At 50.5% G+C, this 13877-nt stretch overlaps 4 protein-coding genes across 4 annotated transcripts; 1 reads left to right on the top strand and 3 right to left on the bottom strand.

Annotated features, from left to right (window-relative positions):
• Positions 1-1597: 1597 nt before the first annotated feature.
• Positions 1598-1971, top strand: PFICI_07421 (uncharacterized protein; the record flags this gene model as incomplete). Its single annotated transcript, XM_007836002.1, has 2 exons — positions 1598-1662; positions 1728-1971. The coding sequence occupies 2 exons, from the start codon at positions 1598-1600 to the stop codon at positions 1969-1971; spliced, it is 309 nt and encodes a 102-aa protein (XP_007834193.1).
• Positions 1972-2176: 205 nt separating this feature from the next.
• Positions 2177-6550, bottom strand: PFICI_07420 (uncharacterized protein; the record flags this gene model as incomplete). Its single annotated transcript, XM_007836001.1, has 3 exons — positions 2177-4513; positions 4577-4809; positions 4861-6550. The coding sequence occupies 3 exons, from the start codon at positions 6548-6550 to the stop codon at positions 2177-2179; spliced, it is 4260 nt and encodes a 1419-aa protein (XP_007834192.1).
• Positions 6551-7499: 949 nt separating this feature from the next.
• PFICI_07419 (uncharacterized protein) lies at positions 7500-9594 on the bottom strand (the record flags this gene model as incomplete). The annotated part of the gene is made up of 7 exons (XM_007836000.1): positions 7500-7963; positions 8045-8203; positions 8253-8403; positions 8504-8768; positions 8837-8963; positions 9047-9438; positions 9506-9594. 7 exons carry the CDS (start codon positions 9592-9594, stop codon positions 7500-7502), a joined length of 1647 nt encoding a protein of 548 aa, XP_007834191.1.
• Positions 9595-11388: 1794 nt separating this feature from the next.
• On the bottom strand, positions 11389-13518 carry PFICI_07418 (uncharacterized protein; the record flags this gene model as incomplete). Its single annotated transcript, XM_007835999.1, has 1 exon — positions 11389-13518. One exon carries the CDS (start codon positions 13516-13518, stop codon positions 11389-11391), a length of 2130 nt encoding a protein of 709 aa, XP_007834190.1.
• Between the last annotated feature and the right edge of the window lie 359 nt (positions 13519-13877).

The raw sequence follows: 13877 nt of genomic DNA, 5'->3' as shown, positions 1-13877 counted from the left end.
TTTCCCACCTCCAACTTTCCATCCTCGAGCTCCTTCCCACCCATATCCCAAGGCCTCAACCCTCTCTACACATTACGAAAACTCGAGATATTCTCTCGAAAGACTCTTTAATCCATGGTATTTCTTTTGTGTATTTTGCGCAAAAATCCATTTCAACTAACTGTTCTAATTTCTCGAAGACTCCAAAGGCCCTTTTGTCTCACAACATTCCACATACCACTGAGACATTCCCCTCCCTATTGCACGCATCATCCACGACATTCACACCAAGTATCTCATTCATCCTTCCAATGCGAAACAATCTCTTCAGATGATTCAAGTCATTGTCATGTTGTGTCGGTTGCGATCTTCTGATGCCGAGCTCTTGGTTTGCGACCGCCAGCGCATCTCGCGATATCATCCGTCGCCATCAAAGGGCAGAGCCATCTCGCAAGTCACACTTCTCCAGAAACTAACAAAGAGATACGAGACACATGCTTCCAAGACAAACTATCCATCTACGACGATGAAGCGTCTACACAAGCCAAGAACTCTTTCTGGCAATTCCATTCCATCAAACGTGAGCTAACTGTCCCGATCCTGTAATTTCATCAGCTAACACCAATGGTTTACAACAGACGAACAATCTCGACCTGAACAAATCATACGTCGTCATCGAGACTTCGGGAAAAGAGTGGCCTCGTCGCAAAGATCACTGTCAATGTCCCCGTTCATCTGCCCTTTCACCACTCAGTCATCACAGTTCGCGTTGACCATAACTGAAGTTTCTGTCAAGCTTCGCATTGCCCGATTCCGAACAAGCGAGAGCGAAATATGAGCACGGCGGCTGCTTTTGCAAGATTTGACCAAGGAAACTTTTGGTACCGTGGCGCCTTACTGAGGCCACCCCAGGGCGGGAGACTGGTCCTGATGATTTCATCGAAATCGAGACCAGTCTCCTCCTCCCAAACACGGCTGCCGTTTTTGGCGCCCCATCTTTGTCATTGACGAAGACTGAAGAAGTCTGCCAAGACGATGCGAGAAGCTTCATGGCAATTTTCTCAACAGAGGCACGAGAACGTCCGACAGAGCTAGGGCCTAGGCCGTAGCCATCCCTTCTCCGGGTCGAAACCCACGGGAGAGACAATGTTCTACGACCGCGCCAATCAAACCATCATGGCACGTCAGCCGGGATCGTGTAAAGGATGTGGCAGATATTAGCCTCCTTCGAGGCTTGACCGCCTCGCCGTCGTACGATTCGCGATTTAAGGTGAAGATCCATGACTTCAGCCAGAACGTCGACAGAAACCCGGGAACAAATCCTTTTGGAATTTCTGGCTGTCTGACTCCTGCCCCGACACTGCCCCGCTGTCATTGGGGTGGTGGTGTCGGCCCACCACCACAAGAATGATGGCAATAACAATGGTGCAAATTATCGGCTCATTGATGTTGTGGATGCTCATGGAGCTCCCGTGGGGAAAGAAAAGAACCATGGCTTGCGCTGCCACAGGGAGCCATGGGGATACCTGGCCGGTGCCAGCTTTGGATACGACTACCGTAACTATCAATGTGACGGGTGAACCCGCCTCCAAGCCACGAGTCGGAACCGAAGTCACGGATGCTCGTTGAGCTCCCCGGATTCTCATTGAGATCCCCCGTGCTGAGGCTTGGCCTCAGCACGACGTAAGTACTCGATTTTCCCTATCAAAGTGATTTGTTACCTACACTAATGCATATACACTTGATAGGCATGGCGTCGTTTGCGCGCCAAGTCAGGCGGAAAAGGCTGTCTACTTGGAGACGCAGCAAGTCTGGCGCCGCGCGCAGATGAACCAGGACTACCTGGACAAGGAGAATTTGGGAATCGCGCTTCACGCTGTTGGCATTACGCCAGGCTCTGTCATGCCAGATGACCTCAGCTCAAAGGCGCTGAGCTACGGAGCGTCTCTCTCCCGACAAGGATGGGAAGCGCTTTCATCTACAAGTGTCTGAGAACCGCGGAACAGCTCTCTAGGAGGCCAAAGGCTATATGTATATTTGGGGGAAAGGGGGAAAACAGGGAGGGGAGAGAGAGAGAGAGAAAAGGAATAATACCACTTACATCGCCTTATGGCTGCCTTTCATAATTATTGAACAGCATCTCTATCACAAAATGATTTGCGATTAAAGGTTTTACAGTTCTTTCTCGTGAGATTTACTACATGAACAAGTGTCTAAGGCCGAGAACAGGTAGGCGGTCCGTCTCATCCCACCCTATGACTGGCTCCGGACTGTCAGATCTGGCGGCACCATGATGCATCAAGAGTTGCGCCACACGGTCGTGCCCGTTTCTCAGAGCCCAGTCAAGCGGCCGCCAGCCATGGCGATCTTTGATACTCGTTTCGGCCTTGTGGTCCAAGAGCAGCGCGACCATGTCTTCATCGCCTCTGGCTGCAGCGCTGTGTATGGCGGTGGCGCCATAGCTTCCCGTCATGTCAACGTCGGCATGCAAGGACAAGAGTAGCTTCACCATTTGCATGTCTCTCCTGTCCACGGCAATATGTAATGGTGTGCCCTGCCAGCTGACGTTTGCGTTTACATTGGCATTGTACCGTATCAGAGTCTCGGCAATCGCAATGTGGCCATGACTCACGGCACCGTGGAGTGCCGTCTCGCCGAATTGGTCCCTGTCACGCGCCCTGTACTCGTAACGCTCGAGAATGAATTCTACAATATCCAAATATCCTCGCACAGCTGCAAGATGCAATGGTGTTTCGCGTGATAAACTTCTGAATGCCGTGTAGGCGCCAGCCTCGATAAGCAGCTTTGCAATATCGTGGTGGCCGAGGATGATGGCTTTGTACAGTGACGTCTCCCCATCTTCGTCCATGGTATCAAGACCAACTTGCAGCTCTATGAGTCGTCTAATGACATCTTTTTGTCCCGAAATTGTAGCCACGAGCAAAGGAAACTGGTTCGAGACCGGGTCAATAAAGTTGATGTCTGTCCGACAGAGCATGAGAGGCTCAATTGCTCGCCCGTGACCTAGTCTGGCCGCCGTGATCAAAACTCTGCCACGAAAGTCCCGTGCCAGTTTCACTTCGGCATGATCAATTGGTACGCCTGCCAGGATTGGTAGATCCGTTTCCACAAGGAAATATCTCGTCGCGTCGACTTCCATCATGTCAAGCAGAGCAACCCTCAAGTCTCCAAGGATACTGGCGTTTCCGGTGCGACCCAGGTACTGTTGTAAATGGGTGACAGTGTAGTGGAAAAATGGGCGAGATTCAAGATGTCGCGCAAACGCTTGGTAGTCATCGTCTTCCCAAGAGGTGATAGGCAACGCCTTGACACCGGCGTGCTCAAGTGTGAGTTTGGATAGCGAAAGTTCCAAGTACCGCACACAAACATAAGCCATGCTGATTGTGCTCTTCGTCCAGTCCATGTCGAATGGATCAGCAATGTGGTCTTTGTGCAAGAGGAACTCCCGGACCGTCTCATGAACCAGTTGAACAGTGCGTTTCTTGGTTTCCACGAGATCTCCACACACCCTGGGTATGGTGCGCTCAAGAAGATTGATCCTGCTCTTGAAGCAATTTGGATGCAACTTGAACTCTTCAAGTTCAATCTCGGATGGAACAATAATGGCATCGCGCATTTCCTCAATGGTTAGGGGTCTTGAGGAAAATGCAGCCAATGCAAGAATCTTCTTTCCTAATGCAATATCGGATGACGATTTTTGCTCGACAATGCGTTGGGTGATTCTCTTGTACAATGCCATCAACTCGGTAGGCAACATTGTCTTGAGGTCGTCTAGGTTGTCCTGTGTCCAGCCCCTGTCTGACCAGACCTTGACCTCTGTTAAGACCTTGCCGACCCAAAGGAAAACTCCGTCAGCATGAGACTTGATGTATTGTTTGATGTCGTGGAAAGGAGACAGGTCTACGCTAGGGTCCTCTTGCACGATATCTTCAATGATATTGCCAATTGTCATATCGACCATTTGATTGATAGCCTCCTGGTTCTTTGCCTCCAAGGCAAAGACCAATGGCGTATAAGCTTCCAAGCGTTTCACCTTTAGCGCCGAGTTCAAAGGTCTTGTTGTCATCAAACCTTTGAATGAGCTTTCACCCGCTGATGTGCAGAGATTGGCCATGGCTTGCAGTATCTGAGGCAATTCGTGACTGTCGGACTCGTCCATGGCATCAAGCACAATGTAAACACGAAGCGCCTGATCTGTGCAGGACAGGGATTCGAGTATCGACAACAGGATTGGAAATGTCCAAAGAGCCGTGCTCGAAGTGCGCCTCATTTTACGAAAGTGATCGCGAAAGAGAGCATAGAAGCTGGGTTCTTGCTTGAGAAGTTGGTACAAGATTGATCGCAGCATCTCCTCATGGCTTGTCTCGATATTTCCACCTCGAAATGAGTAGAAGAAATGAGCCATGATGGTTCTGGGAGCCATGACGGTCTTGCGAGAGACATCACTGTGGTGTGATTCTTCACTGTCGCTCGATGAGGAATATGTGCTATCCGTATCATAATCCGACATGACCTTGTGATGAATGAATACAACGTTTAAGAAACAAACCGGGTTTGGATTGTCATCATGACTTACCCTTGGACTATGCATTTCAAACGGATGCGGTATTCCACCGAGGATTCTCTTGGCCAAAGTAGACTTTCCACTGCCAGGTTTTCCTTGTATGAGCAACAAACTTGAAGATGTATCCTGGACCCAATCATTGAATATGCCATCCTTCCATAACCACTCAAACGTGGTTTCATTGGCATCAGAGATGGCGCTAGGGCGAGCGTCAAAGTCGCTAGTATGCAACGAGGTCAGACAATCTAGGTAGTTGTCAGCTGATGAAGATCAATTGGGGGCCAGTCAGTTCAAACCTTTTAGCTCTTGACCTTTTTCGATGTATGGAATTGTGGCGAGCTCCCGATCTTGCTCACTCATTGGATTGGGAAATGCTCGAGGGGATGTTGCGAAGATGATCTTGACTGGTGCTATGGTAGGGTTGGCTGTTTGATCTTTTAAGAGACCGAGAAGTTGGCTAATGAAGGCGTACGTGTGTGAATTCATTGGCTCAATTCCGTTGATCACCACACATGTAGTTGTTGTTCCTGTCGCAAGTGCACTATAGAGCAAGTCGAGAAGCTGTCGAAGCTTCCATTCGGTGGGGCTGAAAATGAAGGGCCGGGGTTTCCTTATTCTGGAAAGAGGATGTGTGTCCATGACCGCATATATTCGATTGACGTCCTGGTCGATGATCTGACGGAGCAACTTCTTCACAATCTCCAAGGCCTCTAGAGCGAGCGACTTGCCTTCACTAGGCAAGTAATTCGCGGCGCCAAGCACGTGAAACGCATTGTACCTTCTGTTGAAGACTCGTTGAAGAATGCGACCGGCTGCATATGTGTTTTCATCAGGCGTCTTGCTTCCCAACCAAAGCATGCTCGAAGAAGATCCCAGCTCCCATTCACGAAATTCTGGGCTTTCGAAAAGCCAATCAAGATTGCGGTCGGCAATGGGCGGCTCGATCGATGTTTCTGTACCATCCGACACTGTCTTGTATTCAATATCGTGCTTGATTTCCTCCACATAAAGATGAAGCGCCGGGTCTTGATCGATTCTCGACTCGTATATGGATTCGTGCACTGTTATGCTTTGCAAGTCTGTATCATCTGCCCGACTTTGGTATAGGCCATGCGTTCGATGTTTCCTCGCTTCAGCAAGGCAATCGATGATGGCACCGCAGACATCTCGGTAGCCCTTGTCTTTCTTGCTCGAGAATTTGCAAATTTCGTGATGGTTGGCGTTGATCCCACGAACCGTTTCGTGGCTCTTGTCTCCTAGTATAGCCGATTCAAACGGCACCACCATATCGTTGATGCCATACACACCGGTCATTGATTTCGTTTCATAGAAGCTATGAACACGGAAGCTTCCCTGTTGGACAATATCCAAGAAGGACGCGTTCAGACGATACAACAGCTCGTTATTATAGACCAAACCCTGCAAGACCTTTTGGTTTGAATCTTGAAGCCCCAACCGGATAAAGTTCGAGGCGGCGATACCCATGGCTGCAACATTGCTACCGCTGTGCGGCGTACCGAGGAATACAATTCCTCTAGTCGACTTGAGTAGTTGCGAGTATATTTCACGATGATGCGCACGGGTCGAATCCTCGAGAGCGACCTTGACTAGGATTCCTCCCAGACTGTGTGCAATGAAGATCATGGGTCTCGTTGGATTCCTCCTTCGCTGCTGCTCAAGAGCTACCATCAAGTCGTTACCGTGCATGGAAATGTTCTGCTTGTTATTTGCATCGAAAAATTTGGTCACATGGGAATCGTAGCCCCAGGTGAGAATTCGTGCCCCCGCGAGCTCCGGCTCTTGAGCCAGCAAGTCACTTGGCCAATACACGGAGCCACCCGCTGACTCGGGCTCCTCTTTTCTCCTGGAAAAGAGATGCCGCTTCTTGGTCTTGTCTGTCTTTCGTGCAAAGGTCCATGTTCTTTGTGGGTGGCCTTGAAGTCCATGCACAAAAATGATACTGCGGTGCTCATCAGTAACCCGCATGTCAGACAAAGTAGCGGCAGACGGTAGTCTTACTCTACCTCTGCATTTTTTGGATCAGCAACGACAGAGAAGCCCTCGCTCATGATCTGTAAACTTTTAGACTGGGCAGCCTCCATCGCAGGATAGATATTGAGAGTATTGTATCTCTGGAAATGAGTAGACTGATTGATACATCCAACAAGAAAGACGGAATATGCTGGATCATAAATCGAAACACCAAAATTGGAACCGGCAAAGTAGAAGAAAAGAAGAGAGCAACCGATACCTACAAAATCAGCAGAGTGAGATGAAGTGAACCCCGCATGGAAATTATGCACCACCCCTTCTGGACATCCTTGTTCCTTGGGTACCTACCTACACATGCATGCCTATATTTGGGGTTGTACAAAGAGGTGCTCGACCATGGGCGCATGTCACTAATCTTTACCTGCAAACGATGAAGTCTGCCGCCATATGGCTGAGACTTGGGGGACAGGTCATCAAGCGATTGTAACTGCAGCCTGCAAGCCTCTGAATACAGAAGTGGTTTGCGCTTTGCGGGAGTGCGGATGCGGCGTTGCATTGGCACCTTGGCCTGAATCTGCGGCTGAAGGCTTCGGGAATTTAAAACCCCCAAGGGTAGTAATTGCTTGGTAATATACCCAGGATAAGCTGAAGTGAGAAATCTCGCGAATGCTTCCATCACACGCTCTCTATGATCCTATTCATCCCAAGACATAAGATTAAAATATTGCCATACACTCCATAGTTGTGTGTCTGTCGTCGCAGCCACTGCCTTTATCTCACGTACAATACAATTCCAGCGAATAATATTTTTTTCTCGTTGCGTTATGTCTCGTCTTGATATACATATATATCGACCTCAAAAAAGCTTGTTGCAGTAGTAATAACCTACACAGCCAGCTAAGCTCAATTTCTTCCGGCTCAATTCCAGCGACTGGTCAAAGTTTTACTCGGCATGTGACGTGGAGCCCTTCTCTTCATCCTTGGTATCGCTGTTCGCCCTGTCGGCCACGCTCTGGCGGTTCAATACAGCGTGTAGATCGGCAGGTCTAATGGAGCTGTTTCGCCGCATCTCATCCCTCTCGAGACTGATATAGCGCTCCGGGCGCTTTGAAGACTTGGCGTCGGGGTCCTTGAAGATCAAGATGTCTTGGTTCTCCTGGAAGAAGCGGTCGACGTCCTCGAGCGTGCGTCCTGCAGTCTCGGGATAAAACAAGTAGACAATGGGCACAAAGGAGGCGTTGAAGACGGTCCAGATGATGTAGAAGCGCCAACCAATGGACGCGATGCCTACAGGCGTGATTTCGACCACCATGAAATTGACGATCCAGTTCGTGGCCGTGCCGAGTGCTGCGCCCTTGGTACGCATACTCAGACTGTTAATTTCTGTTGGGTAGAGCCAGGGTACACCTATTGCCACAAGTCAGTAATGGCAAGCAAAGAAGAGTGTGAAATCTCAGAGAATGAGAGTTGCCAGAGAGTGGAACGAACCTTGCCAACCGATACCAAAGAACACGTAGTAGAGGAAGAAAAATGCAATGGATGCCTTGGCCCATTGTACATTCGCCGTGCTTCCAGTTCCGGGATCTTCACTGTATCTAATACAAATAGTAATGATCATATAACAAAAGGCCTGCCCAGTTGCCGCATCTGTATCCGATTAGCTAAGTACTGCGCGATGCATCAAGTGCAGACTTACACATCATCATCTTTCTTCTACCCCATCTCTCCACGTTGGGGATACCGATTGTACTGAAAAGAAGGTAGGACACGGAATTGCAAGCTGCAAGCAATCGTGCCAACTTCTCGTCAAGACCAACGGATTGAATAAGTACAAGTGGTAGGTAATACTAAAAAGTAGATCGATGGTCAGAAATCCAGTCATGATGCTCAAAGATAGAGAGCTATTGCTGCTCTGCCCCATCTTCATCCTTTTGTGGTTGTACTTACAGAGGTAACATTGATTCCAGAAAATTGTTGCATAGCCTGGGCTCCCATTCCCAGAATGAGGCGTCGGATAGTGGATGTGCCGCCGTTGGGACCAGTCTTGCCTCGGAGCAAGTGAGACCACGGTACTGTGTTCTTTCTCTCGTAATCGACGGCCCATTGGATATCTTTCGATTGGGTAACGACCAGCGCATCTTCAGGTTCGAGGGCCTCGAGATCCGCCAAAATAACGTCGGCTTCATCCACTCGTCCTTTGGCAATGAGCCAACTATGTGAGGCTTGGTCAGCAAAAGGAAGAACCTAGAAAGTAGACATTCATCCGCGAGAGTGACATACCGAGGACTTTCGGGCAGCCACGGGACAGTGGCATAGAGAATAAATATGAAAATAAATTGTACGGCCAAAGGCAGACGCCAGGCCACGGAGCCTGATACATAGGATAGACCAAAAGTGACCCAATTGCCTGTCTGAATATGAGCAGTTGTTTCTTTCAATTGCAGAGCAAGCAGATGAAACGGATTTCCACGCGTAGGAATTGATACATACTTAGCATAAAACCAAAGATGTTGCAAATCATTTCAATCACAATCAATTTTCCACGCCAACTAGCCTTGGACGTCTCGCCCTGCCAGACGGGGGCGGTAGAGGTGTTGATACCGTTGCCAATACCGGCAACGATGCGGCCGACAATCATTTGCGGCACGCCAAAGGCGGCGATTTGGAGAATGGCACCAATGCTCATAATGGTAGTGCCCAAGAGAATGGTATTTTTGCGGCCGAGCGCCTCGCCGATCCAAATGGTGGAAATGGCGCCAAAGAAGCAGCCCACGTCGTAAATGGCCGTCACGGTGCTCTGTAGCTTGGCATCGTCGGCGATACCTAGCAAGTCGAGAAAGTCGGGCGTCACAATGACACCGCCAAAGACACCTTGATCATATCTAGATGAGAAGAAAGAGTCTGTTAGGTTTCGCCGTGCTTCCAAGATTCGTTGCGTGGTTGGCTCACCCGAATAGTGTCATGTCGGTCGCGCATGCGACGGTCACCCAGAAGGTGAGCCAGGCTCCCTTCATTCCAAAGTAAGGTTTCCTAGCCATTTTTTGTGATTCAAGTATAGATCCCTATAATATCCGGGGAATCTCACCACATCCTATTGAACAGGTAAGGGAATATGTATCAAGGTTCGAGGCAGCATGCAGTATATAAACGTCTTTGTCTCTACTATGTCACGAGACTGGGATGGGGCATATTTGCATCTTGGGCAGTTTTGGCATGGCCTCGCCTCGTCTCTCGCCTCACCCGGGCCCCTTCTTGGCACCAGTGATCTGCACTTTTCTTTGAAATTCTCGCACAATCCAATAAGCAACGGGGGTCAAATCTGGGCGCTTGGTGTCTAGTCATCATCATGCATATCCAACCCGTTCCTTAAACACCCCCCCGCGATCGTTGTTGGGTCTTTCTTTGCGGGATATGCACCCCGCAAAACCTAATGGCCCGCCTATACGTAGCCCGCTAACCTAGGTATGTAGCAGTACCGGACCGACTCTAACCTGGACCTAGGCGTCCAGTCAGATTGGGGCTTGGCTTCGGCAATGACGTTTGGCATCTTCTGACATGTTTTCTTTCTTTTTGTGCTTTAGCATCCTCATCTCGGAAAGCCCGATCTCATAGTTCGTCCATTCTCTCGCCGAATTGGAGATTGGCGAAGAAAACTACAAATTGCACTCCCCATACACCACCATTTTGATTTCCCAAATGTCGGAAACTCTCTTGTTGCAGTAATGGGAATCCAGCCTGCTGGGATGCAATGTTCTGGAGGGCAGCCAATTCCCAAGCGTCGGCGAAGCCTTTGAGCCTGTTGAGACTCTTGGTGGTGCAAAATCGCGATCGCACGAGCACTGGGTGCAATGGATGGCTGCGAGGTTCTCTAGCTGTGTCCCAGCATGATCGCTGGAGCGAGAGCCGGCTTGGGCAGCGTCATCATTCCCTTTAGAATGTGCGGATTGTCAACTCCACTCAAACTCGACGCAAATACTAAATGGGGAACAGTCAGTGTGTTCCGTGGGGTGAGGAGAGTCTGGCAAGTCTGGGGTTGGGGGGCTGCTTGGATAGAGTTTTACCATATGCCGCCAAAGGCAACAGGGATCTTGGCCTAGCGAAGTCCACTAGGCATTAGTTTACCGTCTCTGCAGCTGAGCTTCTTATCATTTTCCCTTTTCTTTTTTCGTTACTCTTGTCACTGAATTCTCGCTGTTCACTTTGTATGTCTCGGGCCCCATTCAGCGTCTGAGCGGACAAACTCAAACGGACAAACGCTCGCGGCTCGCTATCAACAGGGCTGAAGAGCGCCTACAAGGTTTACAGGGCTACATGGCAACTAATCTTACATTGGGATGGACTCGTGAACCACTAGCAGGGGGATCATCATAAGTCCTTGTCTTACCTTCATATGTACACAGAAACCACCCTGGTAATTATATTCCCGCAGCCAAGAGACTTGACAGCCTGCACCCATGGGCAAGTTATCCTTGTCTTTCGTCATTTTGCGATTCATGAAGGCAGATCCCGGTCCAACGCAATGACGACAGTTCTAGTTGATTTCGATGGAGAAGAGGTAAGAAGAAGACGTCGTTGGCAGCGCATTGTTTACTTGACATGTGACGTTGAAATCAAATGACATTTCTTCACTGTTCGTATCTCTGCTAGACTGATCAAAGGAATGTCATACTATATTAGCTGATTATATCTTGTAGATGAATTCATAAAGTGTCATAAAAAATAGCTCATCCTCATGTTCCGGCATACATCGTTTGTCATGATCATAAAAAAGAACAGTCGCTGGTCATATCTCATGGCAAGTGAACCTGCTTGCCCCCAAAAAGAACATGACTTTACGCCAGCGACACGCTCTTGTAAATATTAATTCTCGATCGGCCTCCGCACCACTCCGTGATGTTCCCCTGGCACGTCATGGAACAATCTGCCTCGCTGGCTGCCACCGCCGCGCCATTGATCGGCCCGCCGTTGTTGCAGTAGCACTCACGTCCGTATTCGACGCCCATGTACTGGAACCCGGCACCGGAGCAGAAGGACGCGCAGTTCTCCACGCTCATCTGGTTGTTGGCCGTGTTCGCGCTCGTACTGCCGCTCCCGCCGAGCGCCCGGCCCGACGCGCCCTCGGCATAACAACCCGCATAGTTGTATGCAGCCCTGCCGCCGACCTGAACCGTTGCCGGATTCGACGTCGGCGCGTACAGCGTATTGTTATAGACTGACAAGCGGCTGGAGCCGCCGCACATTTGCGCTACGTTGCCCTTGCACGGCATATTACAGCTCGACTCGGGCGCGGCCTGGGCCGAGGGCGGCGGCGTGTTTCCGCAGTAGCACTCGCCCGCGTACTCGAGGCCCGCAAAGGCGTAATTGTTGGCCTGGCAGTAGGAAATGCACTGGTCCACCGTGACGGTGCTGTTGGCGTACGAGTCCTTGTTCAGAAGCCGCCCGCTTACTTCGGCGTAGCACCCATTGTAGACGGCCGTTCCGTTGGCAGGACCCAAGGCGGAACCGCCGCCCGAGCCTGATCCCGAAGACGACGGGATGGAAAAGGACGTGTCGTTCCAGACGGTGAGTAATGAAGGTGCGCCGCACCACTGCGTTGCGTTACCCGCGCATACCATCTTGGCCGTCGAGGCACAAGTGGCGCTGTCCGTATAGGATGCGCCGCTCGTAAGTGAGGCGGCGCAGTAGCACTCTTTGGAGTACTCGACACCTGCGAGAGGGTAACCCTTGCTTTTGCAGGTGGCCGTGCAATAGTCAATGGTCATGTTGGAAGCCGAGAATGAGTAGCCAGACAAGGTCCTCTGGTTCCCCTCGGCGGCACAGCCGACATAAGCCCATGGCGAACCAGCAAAAAGCCGAGCTCCCGCGGCCGGATCAAACATGGTGGCGCCCGAGTCCGCGGGCAAAGCGTTTGTCGACGGCTGCGTAGGACAGATGCCTTGGGGAGCGCGCGCTGGTCCGCTAGTCACATTATTGCAGCCTGGCAGCTTGTCCAGCAAGCCGTGGACTGCCTCGTTAACCAGCGGCGGCCTCTCTGGGCAGTTTGTGCTCGCATAAGGCGTCTGTGACTTGGCCAGGGGTGGGCATAAGGATATCTGGCCGTTGATGTTGTCGTTATTAACACATTGCTGGACAGCATCCGAGAGAGTTGTTGCGTCCCAGCCGTTCATGAAGTCTCCGTGAAAGCCAAATCCCGTGGTATCGCCATTGGCAAAAACGAATCTGCCGCCCGGGGTCTTGACGATATCATTCACCCCATACAGAACCTCAAAGAACAAGTGGGGTAAAATATGAGGATGAGTTGGAGGGCAGACGCCATTGTCGATTTGCGATAGGTATGCTACGTGGCTGTTGTCCGTTTGATAGTCGCGGCCATCCCAACAAGATTGGAACTGGATCTGCGCTCGCAAGCCTTGATTGCAGTCCGTGCGAAACATGTAATTCTGCTCAGGCATTGACCCAGAGCTGTCCAGGCAAGCAAAGCTTACGCGATCAGACTGGAGACGCCCTCTGACCGAGCTGGTGTTGTACGTCATGGTAGTCGTGTCATTGGACCTGGCACCGCTATCCCCGGACAGCATCTTGAATCCTGGAGGAAACGGCTCAATGTTGCTCCTCTGGTCTCCCCGGCCAAGGTAGTAGACAACGTGGCCCCCGTTGGGGACCTCTTGAAAGGTACCATTGCCGTGCTGATAGTACAGCTGAGGCGTCCAGTAAATGGACTTATCCGCTTGGATCTCGCACGAAGTGCATTGTGAGGCGGCGAGGGAGGCAAAAGTCTCGTTGAAGTAAAAGTTGCTGGCCCCAGAGACTTTATGTGCGTGTCCGGCAACGGCGCCGGGACTGACTATGGGATCGACGCGACCGGTCTGAATCACTCCACATGTCATACGCCAAAACGCAGAGACGGGCGATATAGGTGCAACTGCCAAAAGGCTTAGTAGGTTGGGAGTGTAATGTTTCATGCTGAACGTGTGAAGCAAGACTCGCGTGCACAAAGGTTGATCTGTCTCATCTGGACAAAGTTATTGGGGAAGGGATCATCGACTTCATATAAGCAAGACTCTTGCTGGTCCTTGGAATGCATCAGTCTCGTATATGATCCCTCCATCTCCACCAAGGTCGCCTTCAAACTACATTCTAGAATCGGCCGTAAGAGCATGATCATGGAAAGCGTTATCATCGGAGCTCAATGGAGCAACTGAGACAAGGCATACCAGTCGTGTGTCTCATGGCGACCGCATCGCAGAGTAGTAGCCCGGACTAGACCTGCCAATGTGGAGGCTCCTCAAGGGAGCTATGAGCAGTCGAATCCATCAAAAAA

Source organism: Pestalotiopsis fici (assembly GCF_000516985.1).
Source record: "Pestalotiopsis fici W106-1 unplaced genomic scaffold PFICI_Scf_5, whole genome shotgun sequence".
In the NCBI taxonomy this organism is placed as follows: domain Eukaryota; kingdom Fungi; phylum Ascomycota; class Sordariomycetes; order Amphisphaeriales; family Sporocadaceae; genus Pestalotiopsis; species Pestalotiopsis fici.
The sequence above is the reverse complement of the archived record's forward strand: the minus strand, read 5'-3'. Positions and strand labels throughout refer to the sequence as shown.